At 40.0% G+C, this 14,510-nt stretch overlaps 1 protein-coding gene and 1 long non-coding RNA gene across 7 annotated transcripts in view; one reads left to right on the forward strand and one right to left on the reverse strand.

The window, feature by feature from the left end:
- Positions 1-14,510, forward strand: part of LOC139106073 (uncharacterized) — a 278,883-nt gene that overhangs the window by 254,463 nt on the left and 9,910 nt on the right. For both annotated transcript variants that reach the window (XM_070662553.1, XM_070662554.1), the window contains exons 8-9: positions 311-404; positions 4,028-4,225. In XM_070662553.1, the coding sequence (XP_070518654.1) occupies positions 311-404; positions 4,028-4,225 (292 nt within the window). The remainder of the gene's footprint in view (positions 1-310; positions 405-4,027; positions 4,226-14,510) is intronic.
- LOC139106076 (uncharacterized) overlaps positions 1-14,510 on the reverse strand; it is a 156,801-nt gene that overhangs the window by 94,828 nt on the left and 47,463 nt on the right. The window lies entirely within an intron of this gene.

Genomic DNA, 14,510 nt, shown 5'->3' on the forward strand with positions numbered 1-14,510 from the left:
ACGTTTTGTCCTGCAAAAGCTCGACACGTTTCACCCCTTTCTTCCGTCGCAGTATTATTACGAGACAGACGTAATTAAAATCGCACTTGTTTAATACCCTAAAAGCTACGTCGCCAGTGAGAACGCAAATAATAATAACGGCAGTTATTCAAGTTACTAGAAAATATTAATTATTATATCGCTCGAAAAGTGAATCGACATTTTAATATTTTTTAACAGTATTAAATTAAATATATTTAAAAATATTCATAACAATTATTATAAAATGTATATGCCAGTTATTTCTTTTTCTATTTACATTTCTTTTCAGACCGAGATCTGTTCGAGCGCTCTCACAGATGTAATTCACGCTGTGATTAATGGAACGGACGGCTGCCTATTTTGTTTCGGACACGCCGGTTTGGGTAAGTTCAGACGCCATTCGTAATAAGATGGAGAGAATGAAAGAGGAAAATGCAAATAAGAATAAAATATGTATTGATATGATATTTCGTCTTGGGAGAAATGTCGGGAGAATTTCTTTTTTTTTCTTTTTTTTTATTTAAGTATTCCTTCCTTCGTTCACTCGATTTCTTTTCGTCATGCTGCCGCGAGGTAGGCACCCGGCAGAGGCGCAGAGTTGTTTTACATTTTAAGTAGTGATATCGAGTTTGCATGCAAATGCATGATTATGCGTGGAAAATGTGAGAGAGAATCCTTGGATGGTAATATCAGTGCCCGAAAGCGAGTGAGAAAAGAGAGAGATCTCAGGACAAGGAAGAACAGAATAATGAAAAGCGAGAGAGCGAGATCGAAAGGAATAGCGATAATATATGCCACTGGGGCACACTTTCTTCTTTGTATTTTTTTAAATTTTAACATACCGCAATCCACGAGATTATCTACAGGTTGTTGCATTTTTTTCTTTTTTTTTTTTTTTTTGTTTTTGTGTGCGAAAATAATTTTCAGATTAACACGAGACATTTTGTATAATATGTATATGTATTGAAAAAGATATAATTGAAATGTCTTGTTCTATTTATTAATTACGTATTAATTATCGTAGTTTATACCGAGAAAGTGGCAGCGCGCGAAGAAGGGCCGTTTCTAAAATATACTTTACTGTAACGTAAATTAACAGTTTCCAAAGTGCAGCCGTTTAGCTGGCTTCCGTCGTTCTTGGAAACCGATATGGTTTCATAATTCCGCGGCGCATTCAGAAATTGTCGACCTTCAATGCCAAAGTTCACGTAGTTGCGCGGGATTCGCGATGCAGGAAAGAGAAATCGATAGAGCCGAAAATGAAATAAAAGGCAGCGCGTCAGAAAGATAAGAACTTAACGGCCGTAGACAAAGAGCCGCGTAAAAGGAAGCCAACGAACTTGCGCGGCGTCTTCCTTCTCTTTTGCGAGGTACTTCGAACAAGTCCGCAAGCAAACTGCTTTTGATCATCGCTATGCGAACGTTTCTCTTCTTCTTGCATTCCCTCGCACTTTTTACCGTTTTCTCAGCCGTTTCAACTTCTTCTTTTATCTTTTTTTATATATACTTTTATTATCTTGACTCTTCTCTTTCCACCGCTTTTCAACGCAAAGAGAAAGCAATTATAAAATAGCAAAGAGATGAAAAAAGCGGGACTGAAGTTAGAATAACTAGATCCGCATAGATTTGCAAGATGAGAAGAAGAAGAAAAAAAAAAAAAAGCGATTTACGGTAGGAAGCGATCAAATTAACAATTTTAAAAACGATGACGTGTATTTTATTTTAAAGCAATCGCCGATGGAAATGTGTAGCGCTTGCACGTCTGGTATTTGCGGCCTGGAAAATCGCATGCAAAGAGCGGAGGAAAGCTCTGAAAGGAAGACGGAGAAATATAAGCGCGAAAGTGTCGAGAGAGAAAAGTGAGGGGGAGGGGGATGAGAGATTTGTGCTTTAAAAGCAACGAGACTTGTCTCTTACGGAGGGATCGAGAGGGGACGCGTATATAAAGCTACATGTATATAGATATAGCGGCGACAATGGGCCCGTTTGTACTTTGTAGCGCATTCCTAATTACCCACGCGCGCGCGGATCCCACAATTGCGGACACCCCGCCGATGCCTTTGAGGTCGCGGAAGGACCGTGAAAGTGGATTATGCAACGACGGCGAGGGGAAGAAGCACGCGTGTTCGATGCACCGAGAACCTCCCGCTTTATCTCCCTCTCTCAAAAACACGGAGCTTTGACAATAATAATCTTCATAAACGATCTAGTCGAAGAATTTTACGTGATACGCTCGTTTGATTTCAGCTTTACGCGGTTAAAAAAAAACAAAGACTGATTCTTTATAATCTCGCTTCTACACAAGTATTTGCGCAACCTATATACGTGCTAGTTTCATTTGTATCAAAGTAATATAAAATTATTTAGAATTTTTTGTAGTTAATTGTTTTCCAGTGAGCGAATGAATCGTTTTATACTTTCAAGTAATAGCACCTTTGCAGTCTGTCTTGAAGTTCGAGAAATAATTGTTACCGAGAAGTGACGGGGAACAGTACGTAGATTGCACTAAACATGCAGCTCTTGTAACGCGATCTGTATTTACGCGAACGTAGTTTGCGTATAACGAGGTATTCGAGCGGAATTTTAATTATCACTCGTATTCGTTTCAAAGTATCCTTATGCAGGAGTGTTATACCGATCGTCTGAGAATGCAGCGGCTACCGCTTCGTTTTTCTGCCTTCGTCGTCAGCGATCTCGTGAATCTCGTGGCGGCATAGCGTGAATTCTTGCGGAATTTTTGCGGTTCGACCGCTCGAATCTTGCCGGGCGGAGCGGGAATTCTTCGAAGTGGAATCGTTGAAAAGTTCCCGAGACGTAAACGCGACCCGTTACCAGGCGAGATAGGCCCGACCCTCGCTCACGCCGCGTTTCTAATTAAATAACAACATAATTCACCATTTTACATTAAGACAATTAAATAACGTTTAAGATTCAACGGCGGCTGCTACTTTTCCATTACTCCGCCATCGCCGACGGGGCTTCCTTTCGCCGGGATCTTACGCCTTTCGCTTCAATCTCTCGTCCTCCGTATCGTGCCCCTTCTGCCATAAGTCGTCTCTCCGTTCTCATCAGGCTGTTTTATGATTTTAATAAGAGCTCTTTTATTTCTCTGTCAACAGCGGAGCGTTTGAGCTCGACTTTCAATTTCGCCGAAACTTTCGTGCTAAAGTTTTGCAGGGTGTGTGAACCGTTATCGCAGGTCCGTTCGCACTCAAATCGCTGTTAAAAACAAATCATTTTTTTTTTTTCTTCTTCTTTTCATTGCGCAAGTTGTACTTCGTTATCGCTATTTATAAGAATTACGTCCGATGTTCACTGTGCGATATCGACCGAAATAACAATTGTTTTTCTACTTCGATGTAATCGCTGATTGTTATTCTGCCCATTACGTTGCCGTCCACTAAATAGTAAACAAATTAAGCGGCTCGCTCGAGCTCGACCACAAATCTGGCATCGCAATTATTGCACCCAGTCGGCTCGTGCGCCGGCCGGATGCATAAACAGGATTTTCGAACTCATCCATGTGAATTGATTCGTCGCGACACACAAGGGGGAAAATTGCGATTATGCCAATCAACAATGAAGCTTGTCCACGTACTAGTCGCACCAGCGACACGGTTACGGGCGTTAATACGATCCCTACGTCAATAAATCTGTCAGTCTGGCAGAAATCGTAATATTAGCTTTAATCCGTCATCACTTGTATCGAAACGGAGAGACATTCGACCCTAACTTCCCCTTGTACATCGCGGCGCAGAAAATACTGAAGGACGGATATTCGAGCTATACAAGTTTAATAGAACGCGACTAAATGGGCGGCGTAAGCGGACAGTAAACTAGTTATAATTAATTCAAATTGCGGTGAATAATTTTCGTCTACGCCATTTGCATTTACATTGCACGTTTAAACGCCGAATATCGCTGCCGTCGACATGATCCCATGTTTACATTGCTTATAATCGACAAACATACCGCACGTTTAACAAATTTCTTCGCTCTAATTTAGGGAAGTCCCATACGATGCTGGGAACTCCGGAGGCTGGCCATACACTGGGCGCAATTCCTTGCGCCATAGCGTGGCTCTTTCGCGGAATATCGGAGCAACGGCAGAGAACCGGCGCCAGGTTCAGCGTAAGGGTCAGCTGCGTGGAACTGACCACCGGCCAGCAACAACTGAGGGACTTGCTTGCGGCGCACGCGAACGGTAAGTAATCTTCCAATTAGTCGAAGTATCCTCGCGTGAACAAGTCCACACTTTTTTTTTTCTGACGTTTCTCCTAACCAATTAACGTTATCCACTTAACGCCAATTTGTTGTATGAAGAATCCACAACAAATTACAAATATATTCGCCTACGTGCACAGAATGTGAGAATAACGTGTTATTTTTTTTTTAAAAAAAGAAATTAATAATAATAAAAAAATAAAAAACAATAAAAATTGCAATTATTACTCGAACCGATTATTTTAATTATTCGATTGTGCTTCGTGCAATTTTCTTAATACGCCGTCTCAGTTGGCATCTTCATCGGATTAAACAACGGACTTGTGCCGGTTCTCATTAAAGAAACTTGTGTGCCGTAAGAGCCACTTGTCTAGAACAACCCCCCCCTCGTCCCCCCTTTTTAAGGGATGAGGCGGAAAGTGCGGGTCTCTCGTTCGAGACAGAACTGAATCTAATCTCCCGAGCGCGGCTGAAACTTTCTAAAGCGTTTTCACTTTCCCACGGTATAGAGAGTTTAGCATTTCTCGCAATTAATTTGACGCTTCAAACAACGCAGCCAGATACGATCGTTCAGATTGATTAATGCCGTGATAGCGTGCCGCAGGTAAATCGTATCGGTCGCGACGATGTCACATTACATCCGGCATACAACCCGTGTACGATAACCACGTTGATTTGCAGATCATAATTCTAATCGTATCCGAACACATGAAGAGAGCCTCATGCAATCAAAATTAATGCAACGGTGAATAATTATTGGCTGAAAGTTTGATCGTATCAAAGTGTTCAAGTCGAACTGATTTAACGCGCATAGAAATCGTGGAATCTATACAAATTATTATTATTCCATTAAAATATTGCAAGGATCAATTTAACGAGAGGTCTCGCGATTTCGTAAACGAAACAGTATGATTACGGACATTTTGTGCCACGCAATGTTCGAAATATCTTGCGACGCAATCAGACAAGAGAACGTTCATTTTACTCTCCAGATTGTCAAAAGAATGGCCAAGGGCATACTTGCGAAAGTAGGAACGTTTCATGGCTGCGATCGAGTTTAAAGACACGGGCATGACCAGACCGGAGCTACGTCGCGTATAGAATTCCGTACGGAAATTGCAATAGCTCGCACGTTCCATTTGCCTGATGCGCGCACTCGCCCGAGTCAACCTCCGCCGTCTCTGAATCGACGGGAACCGGTCGTGCGGCCGACGCTCGAAAGCACGGAACGTCGAAATTGTCTCCTGCCTCAGCCGAGAGTGATGCGCGGAGGATTTGGCGGTAATATTCAGGAAGTAGGATGGGACCTAGCTATTGGCCGCAATTTCGTTCGGTCTTCACGGACGGACGGACGGAGTGGGCGACTTGGTCCGTAAAATTGAAGGACAGGATTATTTCCTTTCTCTACTTCATCTTGACCACTGCCCTAACTACTTTTTCCCTTTTACCTTTGTCATGTCCCCGCGTCTTTTTGTACCACCCATCTCGAAAGACTTGCTGAACTAATAAAAAGCTATTTCCTTGGAAGATAAATCGTTACGACGCACTTATGGAAATAACAGTCAAAGGCAATCAGGAACGATGGACTGAAAATTAATTGTACCGTCCGTCTGAAGCGTTGCCTTTCGTCGTGCTTCAAAAATGTGATCTATAAATCCCGCGGTATTTTGCCAAATTACTAAACATAAAAAAAAAATTATCAACACACGCTTTAATTAATTAAATTCCTTTTTTTTGGACGATTTAAAAGCATTTACATGTCCTTAAGTACGTGATGTAAATTTTCGGAGTTTTGAAGTTGCAAATCTGAATTTTGCCGCGTGAATTCGAGCGTGGTGAAATCTAATTTTCTGCCATATTGCGAAATACTCCTGGGAATTTTAAAGTCGTGAAAATTAAAGCATTCATTACGGTGAATTACCGAATGTTTCGAGTACGTAGGATGCGTGTACTTTATGTAAAATTCGTGTTAGACTAGTCGTTTGAATACGAACTTAACGATCGCGCCGATACAACTTTCCGCTTTCCTCTAGTCTCTAGACTAATTAAAATGCAGGGGAATTACATTTCCAACTTGATAAATAATTAACTCATATCTATATAGAACTACCTTGACTTCGTGCATACATCCATCCCTTATTCCACCTTTTTTTCTCATTTATTTCATCTTTCTTTCCTCTTTGCTTATTCTCTCTTCTTTTTTTTTTTCTTTCTGCATCTTATTTCGCAAGTAGCATAATATTTCGAGAAATAACTCGCGGAATACTTAAGTGTCCCTTTATTCAGAGCATTAAAAATAAAAATAAATTATAATTTGTAACACTTGCGTATTATAAAATTATGCGCTAAATAAAAAAAATTTATATATATATAAAACAGGCGCAAATCTAATTTCTCGCATACTTTTACGTGGTCTCCTAACCTTTTTCTATTTTTTTTTTTTTCTTGTATTTTTTTCTACCTCTTTTCAGTCTGCAAGGACATTAGTTACGCTAGTACCGGATGCTGCGAGCGCGTTCTTCGCTCGAGATTTAAGTCGAGTAGCAGTACCCTCCAAGTTCGCATTTCCCCCAGGGAACTTGATAATCCCCGCTCGGTAATTATTTAAAGTTTTCGACGTCTGGATCTTACGCGGGTGCCGCCGACGAAAAGGGGAGTGTCTCCGAGTAAAGGTTTACCTTTGTTACTTCTAACTGTATGCAATGGAATATTTAATTAAGCTTACACCCTAATGCAATAATTGAGGCAACTTGCGGTGGAATATTTAACACTTAACCAAGCTTAAAACTAGAATAGAGCTACTTCTTCTCATCGGGTGTTATAAATGGATACGTTTGTAAATGAATAACTTTGCTTACTATTGATTTACGTTCACTGTTAATACGCTATCCATAAAGCCTTTCAATAGAATTTAAAAAGCGTGTTAAATATTAATAGTATAAATGTCAGAGACCCCTTTTTTCCATTAATATATGAATTAATAATATGTAAATGTCGATGACGATCAAATGGTTACTAAAAGCATACTTATTAGTTTATTATATTCAGTATAGGAATTTATATTAAACTACTGGCAGCTATTCGAAAAAAGGAAAAAGAAATTATTATATAGATAATTAAATAAAATCAATTAGATATCCTTGGACAAAATCATTTATATGACAATTTTTCGTCGCGCTGTTGATTATTTAATAATGAAATTATTTTGTGGCATTCGACATTACCTGCAACCGAGCCGAATATTTACAATAATGTAGAATAAATAATAAATGCGCCGATGAATGTATCGATCACCCGCACATGTAACGCTACATAAGCACGAGGGAAAACCGATAATATGCACTCGCGTAAATATATTCGATATCAGTCTGGTTCTCTTCACGTGAAAACGATTTCTCTCATATGACAACGAAATAATTCTGAGTGTCTCGTCACATACAAATCATTAATCGGAATAAACTGTTTCCGTAAAATAATAGATGATATTCCAAATTATTTTCCCATTATTTCTATATAACTACCGTATTAAAAATACACGACTGATGATTTAGCATTAATGATGAAGACGTATTTACCAACGTTGCTCTGTATCTTCGAATAAAATGCTGCAGCGCTTATAATTTGTAATATCAACTTGGCAAATTAAAAAATAATTTATATACTTATAACTTAAATCCTTTTTCGTATTGAAAATATTATTGATACCTAACAAATTTTTTTTTCATTTTTTTTTTTTTTTTACCGAAAAAGATAAGCTTTGAATCACTCCATATAATCCCTTTGTGGGGAACAGAGGATTCTCTCGGTTCGTATTCATTTTAATCGACCGTATGCATATCAACGCACAGCGCGGCAAGCGGGACAAAAGAATCGATAATATTCTCCCGCTACTCTACGCCTACAAGAAAAGACAGCGATAATTTTTACGACGCGTTATTGTTTTATATATTTATCCCGTATCGGTTTCGCACAGATAAGAAAGAGATGACGGAATAATATGGAAGGGACAAAACGAATACTACGTGTACGGCTTTTAACGTATAAAAGTAAAGCGAACGGGGAAGGAAAAGAAAAAAAGAAAAAGAAAAAAAAACGTAAAAATGCAGAAATGAACTGAATGGAACGAAAGTCGAATATAAGATACGACGCGAGATAGAGAAATCTTTCCGCACGTTTTGCATTCCGCACTTTCTTGATTGCACAGGATGCATACATACATACACGCAGACTACTGTATATTTCTTGGATGAGAAACCATTACTCGAATAAGAATTTGATCGATATATTTCGAAAAGAGCATGAAGTAGGCTCTTTAAAAGCGCGATTCTTTTTTTTATAAAAATATAAATACTTGGAATAATAAAACTAATTTTTAAATTTTCTTTACATTATTTTCTTATTTAAGATCATAAACTTTAATTTCTCTTTAAATTAAAAATAAAAATAATAATCTTTAACGTTTTATTTCGATATTTCTAATTTTTTAACCAAAAAAAAAAATTGTATACGGCAGAGAACATTGTTTTTGGCAATGCTGGATAGCTATTTTCAAAAATCGAAGTTTGGACTATTCATACACTAAGCCGACTATTGCTCCGTGAACGATTACGTGAATTGTTTGTTAATATTCAATTTTGCTGGTAACCGTCGTCGATCGGAATACTCACAATACCGATAACCGCGATACCACATCGACTCGATGGCATAGAAAATATAGCAACTCGATAAACCATTAGCGTTACCACTACGTATTCCTCGCATCCTGGATTTCGATCAAACGATTTCTAAACCTATGAATAACAATCACGATACACTGTCGCAAATCGGTATGTCGTACATCAATATAAATGTAGTTAGTACAACATGCGCTCTATTTTCGATTAGTTATACATTGATCATTAAAATATTCGGCAAATTTAATATTAATTTTTTTTTACTATAGCACCGTGGTAGAATATAAAATAACTTATACACAATGAATCGGCGTTGTCAATATCTTGCCAGCGTGCAAACAAGTCGAGGCTAACCATCTCTCATGTAATTGACAGCGAGAATAAAAAATTCGAATATAAATGTAATTAAATCTTAATTCGCCAATTAATAACTTTCTGTGTTATTTTATTCGCGCCAAGTTTTTTTTTCTCATTTTTCTTTTTTTTTTTTAATTATTCGAATTTGGTTTAATTGTGTCTCAAAGCTATAATTTTATGACAGACTTAAGATTATTGTAGCTGGCGCGTTGCCATGTACCTGAACCACAAAAGACGAGCGCCGTTAAAGTGCCGAGTGGCGAGAGCACGGAAGGCGTGTCGTTCCCGAAATGGCCGTAAGTTTTCCTTCCCTACGGAGAAGTCGGCCACGGTCCATTGCCCAGCACCATTCACTCGGAAGCCACCCGGTACATAAGACGACGGTTTTCTTTAATTGCTCGCTACGAAATAGATCCGGCAGCCTCTATCCCCTCGCAAAAGTTACGGAAACGTTTGCAGTGAATTATCTCGTGACGGGGAAAGACATTCGCGCTAAATTTGGCAATTGTTAACGTATAACAAGAAATGTCAAAATAACGATAAGTATATAATTTAAATAAATTAAAACTTTTTAGTAATCTAAAAAAAGGAAAGAAAATTACAACAGTGCAACTTAATACAAGTACGCCTAATATAAATGCCCTTAACGTGAACAAAATGGAAATAATGCCAGTAGAAACAGTAGAAGGAAAGTCTTTAACTATCCGACTGTGAATATAATGAACAAATAAAAAGAGTTTGAAACTATGTTGATTTTTCTAAGGAAGAAGTAACATTACATCGAAAGTATAGTTTGCTTTAAAAGTTTCTTCGGCGAGACGATAGAAAAATTAAATGACTGGTTAAACGAACACTCCTTTTAAGCGCTACAGTAAATACTAATTTTTTTTTTCTTTTTTCTTAAATCAAAATGTTTGCACGAAGAAGATCGTACTTTTTTAGATTCCCTTAATTTTTAGCTTCGATGACGAACAATTTACTTACTAATTCCGACTTCTTTCGCTCGCAACGAAATGCCGGCTCGTTTAATTTTCTTTAATCTTTTCACGTCGCCTTCATATCCACGTCGTTCGCCTTAGAAAAAAGATCTAATAACATTTATTTCAGCAAATGTAGATACCCCGAGCATATAAACCTCCCTCGACATCCCCGATGAACGCCGACTCCTTCCTACTTTAATACGCGATCCCGAAGGTTCGTTAATTTTCTTCTGCTCTCCCTTCGTCTCGTTTTCGTCGTCGAAAGGCCCGCGATATTGCACATGAGCACACTCGGTGTCCTGCGAATCGGGGCATCGCCTTACTCCTCCGCGCAGACACGAGAAGGTCCCCTCGTGCAGTCGATATATCAATCTTGACACTTTCGGAAACGCCGGCCGCGGCGTGTCTCTATAATGCACTCTTACGCTCGTAGCGAAGTGAACCAAGAAACAAGAATGCTCCGAGTGATGTATGGTACTTTAACGTGAAACACATTCCTCGAGTTTATTATCTGTCGAACGTTACCGAGATAATGTTATGTCTTTTTACACGATCGCTTACCTATGCACCTCTTTACATTCTCGTATGATAGATACGTCACCCGCCGTAAATTATTTCGCAGCATTACGGAAGGGTAAATTAAATTAGAATGACCGAGCATGAATTTTCCGGTGAAATCACACCGTAAAATATAAATTCTGTATTACGTATCGTTGAAGGGAGACCTCAGGGAACTCGTGTCAATGACCGTGACGTCTTGTCTCTCTAGAGAGTCCATGAAATGAAAGTGTTTCAGGATATTAAACCGCTTGAAACCCGTAAGACGTTATTAAACCGTAAAGGACAAAATTGCTTTATTTCAGAAAATAGATATACCGACGCATAATTCTATTTTCACTTCAAATTTTACGTAATATCCCTTCGCTTGATTATATTTCAAAGGCCGGCTAACAAATTTGAGCGAATGTATTTAATGCGGGCGTTACTTTTAGCTTCTACGTTTTACAGTTAAAGAATTAACATTGCCTAATCTATGAATCTCCACATCAACCATCTTTAATAACGATACATGCGAATGAAACTACCCCGAAGAGCTCTGATTCATAACAATACGTCATGCGTGCTTTCGGGGCGAGAAACTTCTCGTGGAAATATTGCGAAACTCGGGAAACAAGTCGCGTACCAACGCGCAGCCGGCCGTCCGGAAAGGCGAAACAGATTTCCTTTACTGCCCTTCTGCCCCAGCGACGACGAGGACCGTTACGATCGAAGGGACCCGGGCTTGGAAACTGTATTCGAAACGCGTCGAAAAACGATTTATTCAGAAAGAGGGTGCGGGCGTTTTCCTTTTTCGAACCACCACGCGACGCCACGAGCCGGCGTAACAATTGCCCCGAGCTGAAACCGCATCCATTATACGTCTCTCTGTGTCAGAATGAAGGTGCTACTCGCGGATCACTTTTCTTTTGCCACATTTCGTACTTCGTTTTCCCCGCTGCGCGCTTCGCGTCGTAACCGTCGTCGTCGCGGACTCGTCGTCGTCGTCGTCGCCTGCTTTCTTCGCGGTACTTCTACACCACAGGGCACAGATGCCGGTAATATTACATCCCTCCCTCCCCCAGTCCCTTTTATGGATATTGCTATGCCGCTTCCGCACCGTACTTCTATGCTCATGTCTGTGTGAATTATTATACACGAACGGTGTATATACGCGCCGCATATATCCGTATACGCCGACTAGGCCAGGCCGTCCTTATTATTACCTCGATGTGTAGCCTGTCGTGAATTTCGGGGTATCATGTTCCAGTTGCCAAGTTTAAGCTTTGTTTCAGAGTCGTTCGCGTCGATCCTCAGCCAGGAGAAATTTACATCGAGTCAGTCATTCAATTATTAAACTACTTTTACAATTATCAACCTTCTTCCATTCTTTACCGCGGCGACTTAATACCTGGCGGTAAAACCGCGCACTTATTCAGGCTACTTCACTTGCCTCATAAATATTAATATCCCGCTTAATCCAGATTCTTATCAAGTCTCACCAAGTCTAGCGCTATCACTCATTTTCGCGCTTCTATTATTAAGGGCCTTCGGTATAGAAGATCCGCGGAATTATCTAAATTTCTACAACAGGCACGCGCGATCGTCGATCTACGCGAATACTCCGATCTCGCCCTCCTCTCTCTTTCTCTCTCTCTCTCTCTCTTTCTCCTTTCCTCTTCACGGTTCTCGCTTTCATCGGATACGCCTCGTCGAATTTCATTATCGAACATCTACTACGGTTAAGGTTCCTCAGGACTTCGCAAATTACGGAAATCAAGGAGGTTCTGGTAAGTCTAGAGGATACTCCCCGCTTCCTGCTTTCGCGCGTGCTTCTTGTTCCTTCATCGCACGTTCAGCCGGCCGACGAGGCAACTAGCTCAAACTGTATCTCTTGTCTAATATGATCGGAAATAGTCGAAATCAATCGGTCGATGACTCAACGGAAACTCGAATAGAACTTGCTCACCGGAGCTCGGTGCGCGGCTTGCGGCCATTTCCTCAGCGCGGTATAAAGGAACGGTAAAAGGTTTCCGGCAGGAACAGATGTGAAAAGTCGCAGACGGCCTGGCGGAAATAAACTGCGGCATATGTCGCCGTGCAACCGTTCTTATCCTTTAACGTTCTCCGCGTCCTTTACGATGTTGAGCCAACGGATAAGAGACGAAGTTTGCGCCTGGCAGTGAAAAGGCTAATTGGCAATTTGCGAATGTGGATGGGGTTATCTAAACATCGTATAAATACTATATAAACGACGTCCGGCGTCGTATCAGTCGTAGTTTCCCCGAGTGCATAAGAGGGGACCACATAAAAATACACTGCGCCGACTAAAGCGAGGTGAAGTAATTTCAGACGAATGTGTATACGGGGTTTCCGGATATAAAGCTAGGCGGGAGTTCGAAAAGCATTACTTGAATTAAATTTTAGTCGTATGTCCACGCGGGCGCTTTTTATAGACCTCTCACGAACGCGAAAGGAGCGCGTATTGTCAAACATTCCGCCGTAGCGGTACTTACGTTTCTCTCTTTTTTTTTTTTTTTTTTTAGATATTTTTTAAATAAATTTCTTACCTACAGATCGCGCCTACACCTAATAACACCATTCAGGTTTTTCGCATTTACATCTCACGAAATTTTCATGTTACTCTAAAAATAATCCTGGAGAAAACGTAATAACATTTTCACCCTCCCTTTCCTATTTTCATTCACAACTGTCACAGCTTATGGAGCACAGGCGTTTCCTGATTGAAAATCCGCATGAATTCGCTATCGCAACTTTTTACGAGCATTCTTATAGATCGCTACGGATTCCGGTGCAACGGCGCGAGGAAATCCTTAGTCTGCATTTTCAATCCACCCTCGCGCACGGGACATACGGTCTCAAATATTCCTACGCGAAAAACGACGTGAAAGTGTACGATACGAGCGAGATATTTGTGACTGCCACTTTTTTTTTCTTCTCTCTCTCTCTCTCTCTTTTTTGTTTTATATTTTATGGCTTAAAACATCTTTCTTGTACAAATTTGCCTGTACATAAATATCGATTTAAGATATTTATTTTGCATCTATCTTCCACGTGCATATACTTAAAATATTACACAACGTTTCTTCTTATATGCACTTTAACGGGTCATAAATAAGAGAAATAAAACTTTCTGCATATTTTTTTTTTTTTTTTTTTTTTTTTATACAATTAAAATTTTACTTTATCAGCATTTTAATGTTACGTGTTACATAAAAGTATACGCATTATTAAATTCTTCACCGGCCATTTCTTTTCTATTCAATTTGCTTTATTACTCGGTTTTAGAGCACACGCGATCGCGACATTCGTCGTCATGTTCAATTCGAAATAACTAACAGCTCGCAATGCTGTCTCCCTTACAATTCTTTTATCGAAGTAACTGTCCTCTTAACTGTCTTTCCACGTTCGCTCTTTTACGACCGGACTGTTTTATTCGCACGGCGAAGCAACAATACGAAGATTGCTTTATCTGATTCGATCGCTTGATCCACGAGCCCGCCTGTCTCACAAGTCTCGTAATTGCCCTTACGTTGATCACTATTTACCGTTATGCCTCGCATTACGCTGATTATTCGCGTATATCCCGCCTATCGACCGTCCCCCAACGCGAACGCAGAATGCGTGATAAAGCGCGATAGTGAAACGCGGATATCTCTTGCTACGTATCTTCCAAGGTTTTATCGTCGCCGTAATT

This window comes from Cardiocondyla obscurior, linkage group LG10 (assembly GCF_019399895.1).
Source record: "Cardiocondyla obscurior isolate alpha-2009 linkage group LG10, Cobs3.1, whole genome shotgun sequence".
Taxonomy (NCBI): Eukaryota; Metazoa; Arthropoda; class Insecta; order Hymenoptera; family Formicidae; genus Cardiocondyla; species Cardiocondyla obscurior.